Genomic DNA, 15,693 nt, shown 5'->3' on the forward strand with positions numbered 1-15,693 from the left:
CCTTTTTTTATTTGCATCACTGGGTCTTTTATGGACAGTTGCAGAATATAAACAAGTTTTATTGTTTAACTGCAACGTAGTAAAAACACAGCTTTAAAAAAAATGTCAAAAACGTATTAAACTTACTAAATATTGCTTCTGGAGTTGTATAAACACCATAAACTGACATAAGATGACTGTTTTGTCCTGTTAAAGAGAGTAAATTGTAGGTTCTAAATTGTTGTGTTATAACAGTTAGTACAGGTATACAGTTAATAGGCTGCCACTTTCAATACACACTACACAGCTTGCCCCACCTGTAAAACTCTTTAAAAACATTATTGTTGCCTATTGAAGAGTTAAAGCAATTGTTTCAGCTATGCACCGGTATGAAAAAATTAAAACCAATATATGGGCTCATCCGGTATATTACCCAAGACAAAAGAAAACATCTTTCTGAAACGTTCCCCTTAGTTAAATGAAGAGCAGGAAGGATATCATAACCCAGTTTAAACATGTACCCTGTAGTGTCACGTTACCACTATTTCTAACTATGTTAACTACATTTTGTGATCAAATAAAATTACGAGTTTGCCATTTGTAGGTGTTGACAACAACAACAACAACAACAAAACACTCATTCAAGATATAAGATTAAAGAATAGCCTTTTTCCCTTATTCTTTTGAGTCAAGTAAAGTCAAGACTATTGATTTATATAGCTCTATATCATTTTCTCCAAAGGGCTTTAGAATTTGTACAGCTTACAATGCCATCTATCCTTAGGCTCATTTCTTATGAGAACAAATGTCCTGCTAAAAAGCAGAGGAAAATGGAAGAGATCTCAGGGAAAGCAAGAGAAAAGGAATCCCTCTTGCAGGACCGACAGACATGCAATAGATGTCGTGTGTGCAGAGTAGACAGAAATAACATTATATTAAAATTATTATATTAAAATTATAGTATGAGAAGTCATCTGTCTACAATATAAGGTAGACACAAACCTACCACAAAAACCCTTTTTTTCTTTAGCAGTGTCAAAGAAAGCATCATTGCCAGAGAATGCCTGTACTATACAACCAACTAACGGTCGCACACACACACACACACACACACACACACACACACACACAGAGGCTTGAGCAGCTGCAGAGACACTCTTTTTATCGTAGCTGAAACAGACTGTGGCTTGCTCCACCAGCTTCACCCCTGCTCCCCACTGTGATGAGGGCTCGGAGCCTCTACTCTCCTTTCCCTGCATGCTTCCTCTGCCTCCGGGGTTAAATACATTTTGACAAAGGGACGATGTGTGTGTGTAAGGGTATGTATAAATAGTGTGTCTGTGCTGTGGTGTCCATCCCTCTATCTCCCAGTGAGCATGTAGACGGGGTCGCTCCCCTGACACTGTGATCACTTCCAAACCAATTATCTGCCTCCCGCCTTCAAAATGTAGCCTCTCACAGGGTGTGAGCGACGCTTCACCCTCTTACCCCACGACCTCCCTTCATACACACACACACAGACACACAACTCATGTCTGAATGTATGCACTGTGAGTGTATGTGTGTATTTATTAAAGTCTTAATATGTCTGGTTTACATCAGAGGGGGTTCTGTCTGAAGATTAGAGCACATTAAGGATGATGGAGTGCAAAAGACAAAAGTCATCTTGTTCTCTGAGTGACAAAGATTAATGGTTCCCTCTGACCTCCAAGTAAACTTCAGTCGCTGACTCTGATCAAATAAAGTTTTGGAGTTATTCAAGAGACTTCAGACTTCTCTGAGATGAACTGTGTGATCAGAATTAATGAGGATCCAAACGGTCTTAAGGACTCTCAGAGTAAAAAAAAAACATCTTTGCTGAATTTAAAAGGCCATTAAGTTCTGACTGCAATGGTTATGGGTTTGCTGATGAAAACAACATTAGCATTCAGCCAGGGGTTTGGAAATGTGCAGGAGAATGTGGCAATTAATATCTCAGTCTATTCAGGCATTTAATGAAAATATTACGGTGTGCTAACAGAAAAAACTGTTTCCTGGATGGCAATCCTTGCTATATTATTTGCAACCTTTAACAGCAGCTGTTTGGTGTTTCTTGTCCTTCAGAAATGATGAGGCTTTATATATAATTACTTCCAGCAGATCAATTAACCCCACTCAGCTTTTCTTTTCGCCAAACTAGATAAATTCCTATTTTGCTGTTGAAGTGACCTATAATAAGCACAGAATCATGCTGTGACATGCATATCAAGAAATTATTTGATGCTTTCAGTTATTCACAAATGCTGGAGTAAATAATTGGTTTTCTCATATCTATGCTCTAAAAATAGCACACTGTAATTAGCTTTCCTTGCTGAAATGACACTTCAGTGTCTATTAGTTACGACTGATAGACTAAATGCAGGACCTCATAAATCAGCAGTTTTTGTTTGTGTGTGTGGTTGGATAATGTTGTGGCTGCTGCAGTAAAGTAATTCAATTTCATCATAGTCCTTAACAGAAACTTACACAGTCATAAGGGAAACTGGGAAAGGAGCAGACCAAACTGCAACAAGCATGTGGAATCAGATCTACCACGGTCACTGGATGTGTTCATTTAAATAATAAAAACAGAACTGGGCCCTTTTCTTCATAATGATCCATTTTGAATGTAATACAGGACAAACAGATAAAGAAATTGCTAAAAATCCATCAAACACCAAAGAGACACTCAAGAAAGTGAGGATAGAGCTAAGGAGAGCCACATAATGGGAACACTGAAGTTCTAAGTAATAGTGTAGTGTCAAGCCTGTGAAGGAATGGTTTGAACAAAATAGATACTGCAACAGAAATGATGGAATGAAGATGGAAAAGGGCAGAGTTATTTTGTCAGAAAGACTGGCACTCACGGTCAACAAAAGAGGTGAAGAGCATGCGGAACCGGCTGAGACGGCTCTTCTCATCAGCCCACATTCTCACCACTCCAACACCATTATCCAGCATCACATCATTGGCCACGGTGCTACAGAACTTGGCCTTGAGGTTTTCGATGGCGCTGCTGCCATCGTACACAGCCACAAAGTTCTTCTTGCACTCATTAGAGTGTTCCATCTGGTACTCCATGAAGCGCAGGTAGATCTGCAGATACACAACATATTCAAATCAATGTGGAGGTAAATGAACTAGCACCACCTCACAGCTAATCATAATTAGTAACTTTTATTTAATTACGTAATCTTTATGAAGGTAAATACAAAATGTGCATTGCATCAGTAAAGCAAATGTATCTAGAAAACGTTCAGATACAGATAATGAATAAAATAAAAGAGATTAGAGAAGAACTCTATGATACATTGGTGACCTGCCCACCTCTTCACCAGAGCATGCTGGTACAGGAACAGGATAAATAGTTTAGAAGATGGATAGACGATGCATTATTGGGAAATAGAATCAAATAATAACAAAATAAATCTAATCTAAGCTGTAATGTAAGTATGCATCATTCTTACAATGATAACTGGCTACTTAAAAAAGTCAGCCTTTGAAGAAATCTGTCATGGTGCAGCCTGCTGTGTCTCTCTCACTCTCATCTTTTCTTTAAGATGTGTGTCAATTCAGGGAACTCCGCAGGGACTGGGCGCTAGTGAGCTGAACCTCCTCCCCACATAAGACAGTCTGGCCTCAGAGTACAAAACTATATATATGCTTGGGTGGTCCATTATACCATTTCACAGCAAACATCTTAACTTGTTACAGCAGGAAAAAGCACAGGTGACATTCTGGCTTGTTATAGACGGAAAAGAGCGAGAGGTACTAATAACATGAACAATGGCTCTGTAAGCTGTAAGCTGTGACAATATGACAATGAAACACCATGAACAACACTAGGGCTCTGAAACTGATGCAGCTAAATGGAAATCACCCATCACACCTGTTCTTTTCCTACTTTTACACGTCAAAAAGTCTATTGTGAAAAAAATGTATTACACAACCTGTGGTTTACACCTGTCCACTAGAGGTCCTCAGTGAGTTCCTCACTTTCGTAAATCACATGAATGCCACTGAGACCAGATGCAGCTTATTAGTGAGCCTAAACATACAGCAGTGTTTCAACCTGTAATTGCAAAATACATGCTTTTTAATTGTGTGAATAAGTCAAATCAGCAGTAATGACATGATGAGATCTTGGACACGGGGGACAACAACTTGGATGAAACTTCAGCACATTTAGCACACAGGCACCTGTGACCATGGAGCAGTTAAGTAGCTGCTCTCATACTGCCGCTGAGTGTGCTCCTCTGTTCCTTCTGCTTCAGTGAGCTAATATCTGGCTTGGCAACTCAGTGCAGCTGCTAAATTCAGATCCTCATCACTGTTGCCTCACACTGCACATGTAGGACCAGTAAAATGACTGTGGGGACTAATGTGTGTATGTGTGTGTGTTAGGTTGTGCATGTGTGAGTCATGCATGAATGTTTACACGTGTATGCATAAAGTATTACTTTGTATACATATGAGTGTATAATATGGGTGATTGCTTACAGTACTGTATGTACAATTATATTATGTAATTTGTGACGGTATGTGTGCATCTGCTGTTTTATACTTAATTAGATTTGCATGAGTTTGTAATTGCATGAGTTTTTGTGTGAGTATATTGTGGCCAATGAATAGCATAGGAGCTTTCTGATGCCTCCTCTAGTCATGAGGGAGAAGCAGAGCAGCAATAAATCATGGCTAGCTGGGCTATGGTTTTAATTTCAATGGGGTTTGAATATCCACTCATAAGAACTTATGTGCATATCACTGAGCTTTCACTCTTGGCTTGAAAATGTACTTCAAAATGAATATCCAGGGCTTTGTTTTATAAATAAAATTTGCCTGCATTGATCTTTATCCATATTGCCTCTCTTTGTGTTTACACTACTCATATCCATTATTGTGTATTAAATTACACTTACAGTACAGTCTTGAACACCGGAGGATATGTTCTCAGTGACTGGAGCACACAACTACTACTATATGCATTCACACAAAATATTTAAATCAGGAAAACCAAAGACAGACTTATAGATATGCATCTAATTGGTTGCTTGTTTACTTTCTTTGCAACAGAAAATTGTTATTTCCCAGATGCTAAAAGGAGATTTAACCTGAAAGATCCATGAAGTGGGGAACAAATCCATTACGCATGTTGATACTGGAATTTCTGCACTGACATCACATTTGCTACAATACAAAAGAGCAAAAATATAAAACTAATATTGATGTTAAGATAGAATACCCTGTGAAGGTGAAGTGCCAGAGCAAATACAGAAATGGGGAACACACATAACAGAATGATAGTACACACAACTATTTAGAATTATGTTCTGTTTATATTCAGAGCATCATTATTTCTCCTCTGATTTTGTTTTTATGGATGACTATTCATATCTATTCTGGGATGGATTGCATGTATCACCATCGATATGAGATTTTGAATATGAGTCATCCAAACAGAAGCATAGACCATGAATTTTGAAAGAAACAAACACGGGTTGAAGGATAGATAGAATATGTCATCATTCCTGACTGCTAATACGGTCCTGTGTGCTGACCTTGGACTGAGGAGGAGCCTTGATTGTCCAGATACAGTCCAGAGCATCACCAGGCTTCACTTTCTCTTCCTCCTCCACCTGACTGGAACGAATAATCCCATCCCATCCGCCGATTTCAAACTGACATTCTGCAGAGAGAAAGAGGAAATGTGGAGGAGAGGAAAGAAAAAAAGAAAGGGAAAGGAAGAAGGGAAAAGGGTCAAAGACAGGGAAGGTGAGAAAAGGGGTCAAATGGAGAAACATGAGACGCAAGCAAAAAAAGTGTCGAGATAGAGAGAGAGAAGAAAGAGCAGAAGATAAAGAGGAGAAAGGGTAGGAAGAGTAGAAGAGCAGGACAGACAGAGAGACAGATTGATTTTATTTAAACAAGTAAAGGATTTAAGATGGAATTGAAGTGAGGACAGCGGATTAGGATAAAGGACAATAAGAAGTCACAGGAACAAAAGCAGAAAGGCAGGAAGGAACGAGCAGGGTAGGTGTGTGTTCCTTCATGTGTTTAAATTTGTGCGTGTTTTTGTATGAACACCTCTTCACTTTATGTGCAATTTTGTGCTTGTCAAGGTACATTTGCGCATTCAACATTCACGTCAGAGGCAGAGATAGCCTGCGGTAAGCTTCTGAGCACAGAGGAGCTCTTCAAAAAGGATCGAACACAAACCGGAGAAATACTGAAGAGCTTACCTGGGATGGGGTTTAGCAGTCCGCCCACGTGCAGATGGAAATCAGGGTCTGAAACGATAAGATTTGGGAGGCACATTACTCTCAATCCACACAGCAGAAATAGGTAAGCAGAAAACACAAGATAAGATCCCATTAAGGCAGGCCAGATAAAGCAGAAAGGGGTCTGTTTGAAGTTCATATCTGCCGCCTGATGAGAGACACTGATTTCTAGGCATATTGGGTTTAGACTCAGGAGGCTCTGATGTTGATCGTGTATCTGCTGAAGAGCAAGAAAAGTGAAGGTATGATGGCTGTGATGTTTGGAAAAGACCACCTTGAGAGTCCACATGCGCCCATATTCAGTCATTTTCTTATGAGTAATCAACATAAACAAGATGGTAAACTCAGAAAAATGATGTTTTAGGGAAGAACGCTATCTTTTCTGACACACTGAGATTAGATTCTCTTTTATGTTTTGGGAGTGACTTTGTCAAAGCAAACCAACCAGATCGATCCAGTTCTCTACACATCTTAGCAAAAACCTTTTATGTGTGGTTAGGGTTACGGAAATTCGCTTCAAGAGTTTGAGGGAGTTACAGACACTGCAGATTTTTTGTGTGTCCCTACCTGCAATGAAGGTGTACTTGATGCGGAAGCCAAGGCCTTCCAGCTCCTCATCACTGGTGAACTTGATCCACATGAAACGTCCCGTCGATGTAACCAGGCCTGGGTTGTTCCCCCCACAGAAGCGATTAATGAGTGGAGAGAACCCAAATGGCCCATCACGGATTTCGATGTGATCGAAGCGGCACTCAAATGATGGCTCAATGTAGTAATTCTTATCAAAAGACAACTGAATCCTTTGTCTAGGGAGAGCTTTGGTGAACAAGGGAGCAAGGGAGAGAAAGGAAACAAAAGGGGTTAATCCATGAAAGGAATACAATTACGGTAAATCTAGCTTTTGAAGGGCAAGGATGACTCTGAATGCTATTCTAAAGCATAGATTGAAAGTAGAGTCAGATATGAGTTAATCTGGATTTTGAAGTTTTGGCTGTTGCTTCTAACCCCTCAGCGGATCTGTGGAGCGCAAACTTTTTAGAAGTTGGCTCAGACTTATGTGAAAGCTGCTATAGGTAACTGAAGCCCTTTTCAGACATGGAATATGTAACATTGCTGACCTTATCTATCTGTTAAAGTGATGGCTTTTCATCATTCAGACATAGCTGATTTTCACTACATTTAAATGTTCCTTAGATCTTTAATCAGACAAGACATTTATATTTATAGAGAAAGCCACAATGATTGAGTGATATTTGATATTTTATATATGTCACTGCTGAAGACAGCATTGAGTTAAATAGTAATAATATAAAGGAAGATGACTTTTCTCTCCTCTCACAGGCTGCAAAACTGATAAATCTTAAGATGTTTTTTGCTGTAGAAGCTGTGTCTGTGCGTTGACAACAGATGAGGAGTTTGTTTATTCTTTCACACCATTACTAATTGCGGCACTTTCTGAACTCAAATTCAACTACACATCCATGATTGGAGGGGCACGCTGTATAAACCCAACCCTAACATTCCAAGCCAAATTCTGCCTAGATGCTCTCCTAAAGCTGAACAAAGAAACAATTAACACAGATTAAAATACACATTTAACATAATTAGTTCACTCAAACTTATACTTTGGTTTGTTCTTTTCAGTTGTGGTAAACAGCATTATAAGCAAAGCACAAAATAAATGCTCACTATAATTTTTTAACCATAAACACAAAGGGGCATGTTCCCATATGCACGCATTCAACACACAGTTGCACACACAATTCACAGGGATATATATGCACACACATTCACACACTAGCACACACAAGCAGAGACACAGTCTGACATGTCAGCATTGCTGTCTCTGAGTCAGTGAATCCAGAACACTGCAATCACAGCACGAGTTGTAGTTCAAAGGTTCATGTGTCATGAAAATCCAGCGTATGTCTATATATTGAATGGACAGAGCTCTTTAATACCATTACCCCCTACACAGAATTTAATGAGGGCAATTCATGCCTGCCTTAGAGGATGAATCATACAGAATAAAGATGCTGAGGGTGGGAGGTGGGGCTCTGAATCATCTCTGGATGGAGAAGCCAAGTATGCTCCATTAGAGAAAAAAGAGCAAGGTCAAGGGTGGTACATGTTTATGGTACAGTGTGCAACTGAAATAGAATAACAGAAGATTCGGTGTGAATTTGTGTCTCTGTTCTTGTCTTTGAATTTGAGCCGGAATGCTCTCTCTTTCTGCTCGAACGAGTAGCTTGTATGCCTGCACTTCCTGTTATCTGTGTGTTCATTCCCTGGTGTGCTGGGTCTCATTCACTCTATAGCTTTCTATGTCCCTCACACACACACACACACACACACACACACACACAGCTTGATACAGAAAGAGCAGAAAGTATAATCACTCGATCTATTGAGCTGATGAACTGGGGGACATGACATAATCAATGAGCCTCACTAACCACAAATTATAATTACAAAGCTATCTGATTAGCACTTATGCCAAATGTTAGCATTCTGTCTCTGTAAGGGGAGGAATGAAAGGCTCAACACTGGAGCTCAGTGATGAATATGACTAAGGCCATTCAAGACCAAATAATAGCAAATGATAGGTTGCATCTGTCGCTTCTCAGACCCACTGCGATGCACTTCTGCACACACCAGCAGTCTGTATGTGATAGAGTCACGGCTTATTCATCAAAAATAGCTCTGGGCTTGATTTGTCCACAGGGGGAGCCCTTGAGCCATGTGTAAAACGTATTCCCCACCACAGCAAGAGAAGAACCAAGTCTCATCTGCATGAAAGGCTGTGCTACTTCACGGACAAACAGTTCATCAATTCAGTATGAAAACACATGATTCAATATTCCAGACCTCATCTCCTATAGCTGCTAATGATGCTTTCCATTATGTGTCCTGTGCGGCAGGCCACCAGATTACTGATGGATGTGATATTTCTGGTAAGCACTAAGGTGTTGACAAGGACGCCTGCAATCCAGCGATACAGCCACCAAAGCTCAGTTGTGTAGCAGATGTTCATCTCTTTTATGTTTCATTATATAGCATAGTCTTCTGGCACACCCTGCCAATAGAGATGAACACAGCACTCCTCTGATTAGGCCAGAAGTCAGGGGCTACCCACGATGCGCCACTCTCCATCTTTTTCAAAGGGTTATATCTGTGGGGTGAAACAAACTCGGGATGGCTCATTCGGAAAATGTCGCGCTGATTGCCCGCCAGCGAAGGAACAGAAAATCAGATAGGGGTGAGGTTATATAAAACAATGTCAGTCACACTAATGACATTCACTAGAGGAGGCAATATGCTGAAAGGCGGGAAACCGTGTCAGCTGTTCTGATGACAAAAGCTACCGAGCAGAAGATGAAGAGGGGAAAAGACCCTGCCCTACCTTCCAGGATGTAGACGCACTCTTTGTTGGGCGGGTAGGTGGTGGGGTAATTGGGCGATGTGAACACGCCGCCATTGATGTTGCGGACCCACGTGCCACAGTCGTTCTGGTTAGGGCTCTGGCCGCCATGCTCGCTTGGGGAATCTTAAAGCAAGAAAGGCAGAGAACAGATTTGAAGACGGGAAGAGTGAAAGGAGGGTTGGCGAGACAAAAGGAAAAAGCAGGTGGGGAATAAAGAGGGAGGAAAATAACACTTTTGTTCTATGATCCAAGTCGAGATAATTCCTCCCTCTTTCAGACGGCTTCGATACGGGTGACACAACATTCACAGAACAGGAGAGCCTTTGGGCTCTAGCTTACCTTTGCCTCTCTGTGCCAGAGCGAAAGCCTCTTCTATTAGAAAGAAGAGTATCCACGCTGCAAAACACAGATATAATACATTGGTCACAGGTGGCGTAATGCTGCATTTGTGTTCAAAATGGAAATCACTAAACAGCGACAGAATAAGTGTGTGATCAGCTGCAGAATTGATTTCACCTAACCTTTATGAATAGAGAATAACATATAGATCAATACATTGTTTAAGTATATCCCTGATTGAATTGTGACATTTAAAAACAAAATATAGCTGAGAAAGGATGAGGAGAGCTGTGAGAAAGGATAATCATATGTTATCTATCAGTGTAGGCATGTCTTAATACTGGTGCATGCTCAGGATGCAATGAAGATGATGAAGAATTACTTTATGTATCCCCTTGAGGAAATTGAATAATCATATCATTGTCAATACAAAGCATTCATGAAAGGGCAATGCTGGGGAAATATCGCAGAGACATTTAGTGGTGAATCATCTGGTAAATGATGGAACTGGAGAGACTGACGGATAATGAGAATTAAACACGTATGGCTGCAGTTGCTGAAGTTAACTTTTCTAACTTTGAGCACATTGAGTACAGACGGTTTGCCATACGCCTACATGCACCAAATGGTTAATGGTTAATGGTTGGGTAAATGCAAACATTCAGACAGCCTGTTCTTTTCAACAGACATTTGAGTGTTCATCCTCTCTTTATTTTGGCTCTGTGCTCCCGTACTCATACTGAACTAGGACACCAATCACTTTTTTCACTATTCATTAATCTGCCTGTTTTCTTGACTGATTAACTGTGAGTCTATAGAATGTCAGAAACAGTGCAAAAATGCTTTCTTTTTTCCTAAAACATCTTCAAAACTTTCTCCCCAAAAATGTCAAGTTTACCATCACATGAGCAGCAGAAACTAAAATGACTTTGTTTGTAGTTGATTTTCTCATTCATTAACTCATGTAGACAACTGAAAATGTCCTTCCTTTCATGAAAAAATGTCATATTTGTGGTTTCTCAAAGTAATAAAATGTTTGAGCGTGGCATGTTGTGAATAGTGTCCCTATGAGTGGCGGTAATAGTATTAGCAGTGGCATTAAAGTGTGCTAGTAGAAGCTTGCTGATACATACTAGTGTTAAAGTGGTTAAGGGTAGCTTTGTTACCTTTGGTAGCAGCAGTGGTAAAATGTTTCTAAGATAAGCATTATAGTCTAATGTAATTGTTTCTGTAAACTGTACAATGGTTGCTGGGGAACAATACGTGCAGAGACACAGTTACAGTGGTCACCAGAATGAAGATGTCGTGGATATGGCAAGATTAGTGGAAGTAGTAGAACAGTAGCTGTGCAGTGGGAAATGGAAAGCACAATTGGAATAGCAGTAGTAGCAGGAGCAGCAAGTAGTAGTTCATTAAAGATAGTTTCAAACCATCAACTCTCATCAAAACCACGGCACTCTAACCTACTAATCTAGAGCCTCTAGGCGCCAGAAACAGAAAGCATTAGCAGGAAAAAAACTGGATTACTGGCTCCGAGGCTTACGGCGCTGATGAGAAGACAGGCATTTGGGCAGAGCAGGGCTGCAGACAATAGGTGAAATATGTTTTATTACAATGATATCTGCACCGAGGGCGAGCGCGTTACAGCTTCTGACACTGCCTCGCTCTGATAAGCCGCTGCAGACCTGATCCCCACTGAGTTCATAATAGGTTGGCCCACTCACATCGAATTAGAGAGCGAGCGAGAGCCTGGCACGTTGCATAATGGCACCCAGGAAGGAAGGATGGAAGACAGAGAATGTCAAGAACCAAAAAACAGAAAGATGCTCTCACTGGAGCTTTTTTTTTTTTACACCATCCGGTCATTAAATCTTAGCTATAGATAGCAGGAACACTGTAAACTGTTGCTGCCCTCAGTGAAGCTGGTTATTGTCTAACATTCAAGGACTTTAGGCGGGAAATATTAACAAACCAGACAACGCTTGTAAGAGTTAAAGGCAGAAAGCCTCCATGAACTGCAGCGGCAGAAATGTTTATCAAGCTATAAATATTTAAATGAACTTATTAGGCAAACGTTACATAATTCATGTAGACATTTGTAACATCTTTTGTAACATTATAAATAAATCACAAGCTAAACAGAGTTGCAGCCATTGCCACTTCAACACCAAGAGAACAACTTGTGAACGGGTATAAAAACTGGTGGTGAATGATAGTCTGTGAGGAACTGTAGGCTGGGTCATTGTAAGTTCCTTAGAGAAATATTTCCGAGATTTAAAGGCAACCCCATCCTTTAAATCATTTTAAAGAATAGATGCAACATTACAGAGGGTTCAGCGAGTCAAAGCTGTAGTCTGTTTGGTTTGGATAGGTCTGTTTTTTCTCTAGAAATTGACTAAGCGTTACCCAAAAAACATTTCTGTAAGACAGGACTAAACAATGTTTGGAAGTGATATAAAAGCTGATAATGTGGACTGTCTGAATAAAGAACTATGGCCTAAACTAGGTCTATGGGCTATGAAGTAAATCGATGTCACCCAACCTGGGGTCGGGACACCCACTAGAGGCCGCCAAAGCTTCACTGGGGTCGTGAGGCCTTCTTGATTTTAAGGGGTGTAAGACAATTTAAAAAATATATACTTATTAGGCCTTTATCTCAGCATTTTGTTCATTTCTGTGAAGAAAACTAAATTAAAATCTATTTTTCTTCTATAGTTTAGATTGATAGTATGTAGGATTGTATTTGAAAATAAAATACATAATCCAGGCAGAATTGTATAAAAATATCAGTAAAACTCACATTTAAAGGAAATAATCTGTTCCAAATTAATATAAATTGCTCGTTTTACACAAACTTCCTGCAGTTATTGTGTTCACTATTTGGTTTCATTGTATAGTTTATCAGTTGTTCTGTTCAGTTTATCAGTGTATAACTGTTATTGTTGACTATAATATGAAATATCCATAAAATCTGTCAATAATTAATAATCAGTTTACTAGTTTAGAAAAGGGGTCCCTTAAGGAAAAAGCTTTGTGAAAAACGGACATAAATTACAAGCTATAAATAAGCTACCAGACTTTATAGTTAATTTACTAATTTACCTTATAGTTTGCCTACTGAGGAAAGGCTTCATAATCTCAGTCCATTTAAAGCTTCAATTATTGTTCGTGGAGTAAACGGAGGCGTTGTGGTATTAACAATGCACTGAGGCCACTTAAGAGCTCACTACAATTACACTATATTAATTAGGCTAAACGGAAACCCCATTAACAGTTACCTCTGCACTTAAATAGTCGTTAAAGCTTTACGAACACACAATTTACAGATATTTACCTGTTAAACCACAAATCTACCGCAGTACACTGCCCGCACCGCGGCACCGAGACCGCTTCACTGAACGCATCAAGAGGAGGTGTTACAGCCGTGTGCTGCGGCGCGCGCCTCAGGTGCTGATGGCGCGAGACAGCGGCTGGAGCGGGACTCACGGGGACAGCAGCACGCGCACAGGCCACAGTGTGCGCGGGGCAGCGGACGTGTCTGGCTCTGAACTTGGAGAGCTCCCTTCACCGCGGAGGGAAACAGCCCTGCTGTGAGCTGTGTGTAGTACAAGCTGCTGTCTGGTTTATTCACAAACATTTTTTTCCCCTATTATTTCAAGAAAAATGCCACCAAACCCCCCAAAAAGCGCTTCTTTTTGTGGCCACATTCCCGGGCACAATATAGTATCTGAGACAGACATGTTCAACCTGTTTTTAATGTCAGTGAGATACATTTAGACTGTCAAACTGTTCGCTTATTGGAAACACGTAATGGTTCCTGATGGGTTTGTTCGCCCCTTTATGGATTTCAACTAGTATTTGACCTTTGCTGTCCATTATAATGGTGAATCACAACCAGACTGCACTCCCGTAGGCTGCGTGGACGCAGGCACATCTCGCACTGCCCAAACTTGCATTGGTGGATTGTAAATCGGTGGTTAATGGCGATGTCGATGTGGGCAGTAAAAACAAAAAAAAAAAGAAGAAGAAGAAGGAAAATTTGCCATGAACAATCACAAGAGGGCAAGTTGGTACTAAAGACAAACAAACGAGACAGAAATGGAGAGCGGTATAAAGAGGAGTCAGTGTGCAGTTTTTTTTTTACCGGAATGGCGTCTCACTTTGAGAGAAATACATCAAAATAATAAGGACATTGTAATCTCTCCTGGAGCACATTCATCATGAGGGTTTTATCGTTTCATGCCACCCTAGTTGCTTTGGATGTGTTGAAACACACACACTCTGCACATTAAACACCAACTGTGCTGGAAAGAGAGAATGTAAAAAAAAAAAGGCAAATACATTTCACCCAGTGTTCAAATAAACTGTGGACTGTGCCGGGCGCTGGACCCTGACGCGCATTATTGGCGCTCAGGCAGCTTGCGGGGAACTCACCTCTGTGCATTTCCTCTCACGGTGTGATTCCAACCCAAAAAGCACCTTTCTAACAACGCACTCCTATTCTGCCCATGTTAGGGTTCCACTGGGCTCTTCACGGAATCCAACTTTTCTCCGACAACAGTAAATCCATTACGCGGACACACGCTCCAGGAGGGGGAAGCGGCACCAAGCTCCTCTTCAGTCGTGTGGCTGGAGGAAGAACACTGCTGCGAGCCTTTCAGCCAGGCATCATCATCATCATCATCACTGTAAATACAGCTTCCAGGGGGACCACAGTGGGGGGTGACATGTGGAGGATGATGGACCGATCCAGCGGGGCTGACGCGCTCTAGGAGAGGTAGGTATCCAAAAGACGCATGAGGCTGGATGCTGGATGGAGAGATACAGTGGAAGAGAGTGAGAGAGAGATGGAGGGAGACTACGGAGGAGGAAGAGGAGGAGAGTCCGTCTCTGTCTGCTCTCCGTCCGTGTCTGAACTATGAAATGCTCCCGAACGAGGCTCATTTAAGCCGTGGGCGCTGCTTACATCAATGAGTGGCTTGTCGTGAGCATGGTCAAGGTAGACACAATGAAGAAATCGGTCTTCCGGTCCTGTCTTTCAAAATAAAATCACGCCGGCGAACTTGTTGCAACAAAAAACAAAAACGAAGTGAAAAGAAAGACATGAAGACAGGAACATGCATTGCATTACTGAAACCGGTTTTTAAATAAGTAGGGGGCTTTATTATCTAAATATGTCTTGTTAATATTGCCGGGGGAACATGGACAGGTTGCAGATGAAGAGATTAACGCATAAGGCTACAACGGCACTTAATATAGACATGAAGGGCTGGCTTCACTGGTTGCATCCCGGTTTTGTGATAAACAAGTTCCCCTGATTGTGCACAGTATTCTGGGATTTACGATATCTAAGTGCTGCTTGATAATGCGTATCTCAAGGAATCAGTCTTTGTTCTGCTGGTATGGGTGGAAGTTTTAGCTATGACTGGACAAATCTTTTCTGCGCACCTCATCTCGTGTTTTCTAATGTTTTTCGTTTCACTGCTTTTACTTTCAATGCTAAATGACTTCGTTTCCGGTTCTGTTCTGACTCTCTGTGCAGCTTAACACATCTTGTAGAGTGCACCACCTCCTCCTTGCTTGAACTCCCCCTCTCTCTCCCCGTCTCCCCCGCAGCACACACACACACTTACACACACACACTCTCTTTCTCTC

General features: G+C 41.0%; 1 protein-coding gene across 1 annotated transcript in view; it reads right to left on the reverse strand.

The window, feature by feature from the left end:
• The window catches only part of LOC118343448 (neuropilin and tolloid-like protein 2), an 18,960-nt gene extending 4,020 nt beyond the window's left edge, over positions 1-14,940 (reverse strand). Inside the window, exons 1-7 of the mRNA XM_035682259.1 lie at positions 14,473-14,940; positions 10,039-10,095; positions 9,679-9,822; positions 6,843-7,091; positions 6,237-6,284; positions 5,556-5,683; positions 2,865-3,093 (exon numbers count right to left, since the gene is read on the reverse strand). Of these exons, the coding sequence (XP_035538152.1) occupies positions 2,865-3,093; positions 5,556-5,683; positions 6,237-6,284; positions 6,843-7,091; positions 9,679-9,822; positions 10,039-10,095; positions 14,473-14,482 (865 nt within the window). The 5' untranslated portion in view covers positions 14,483-14,940. The remainder of the gene's footprint in view (positions 1-2,864; positions 3,094-5,555; positions 5,684-6,236; positions 6,285-6,842; positions 7,092-9,678; positions 9,823-10,038; positions 10,096-14,472) is intronic.
• Between the last annotated feature and the right edge of the window lie 753 nt (positions 14,941-15,693).

Source organism: Morone saxatilis, unplaced genomic scaffold, assembly GCF_004916995.1.
Source record: "Morone saxatilis isolate NCDOM2014 unplaced genomic scaffold, NCSU_SB_2.0 Contig11, whole genome shotgun sequence".
NCBI classification, from domain to species: domain Eukaryota; kingdom Metazoa; phylum Chordata; class Actinopteri; family Moronidae; genus Morone; species Morone saxatilis.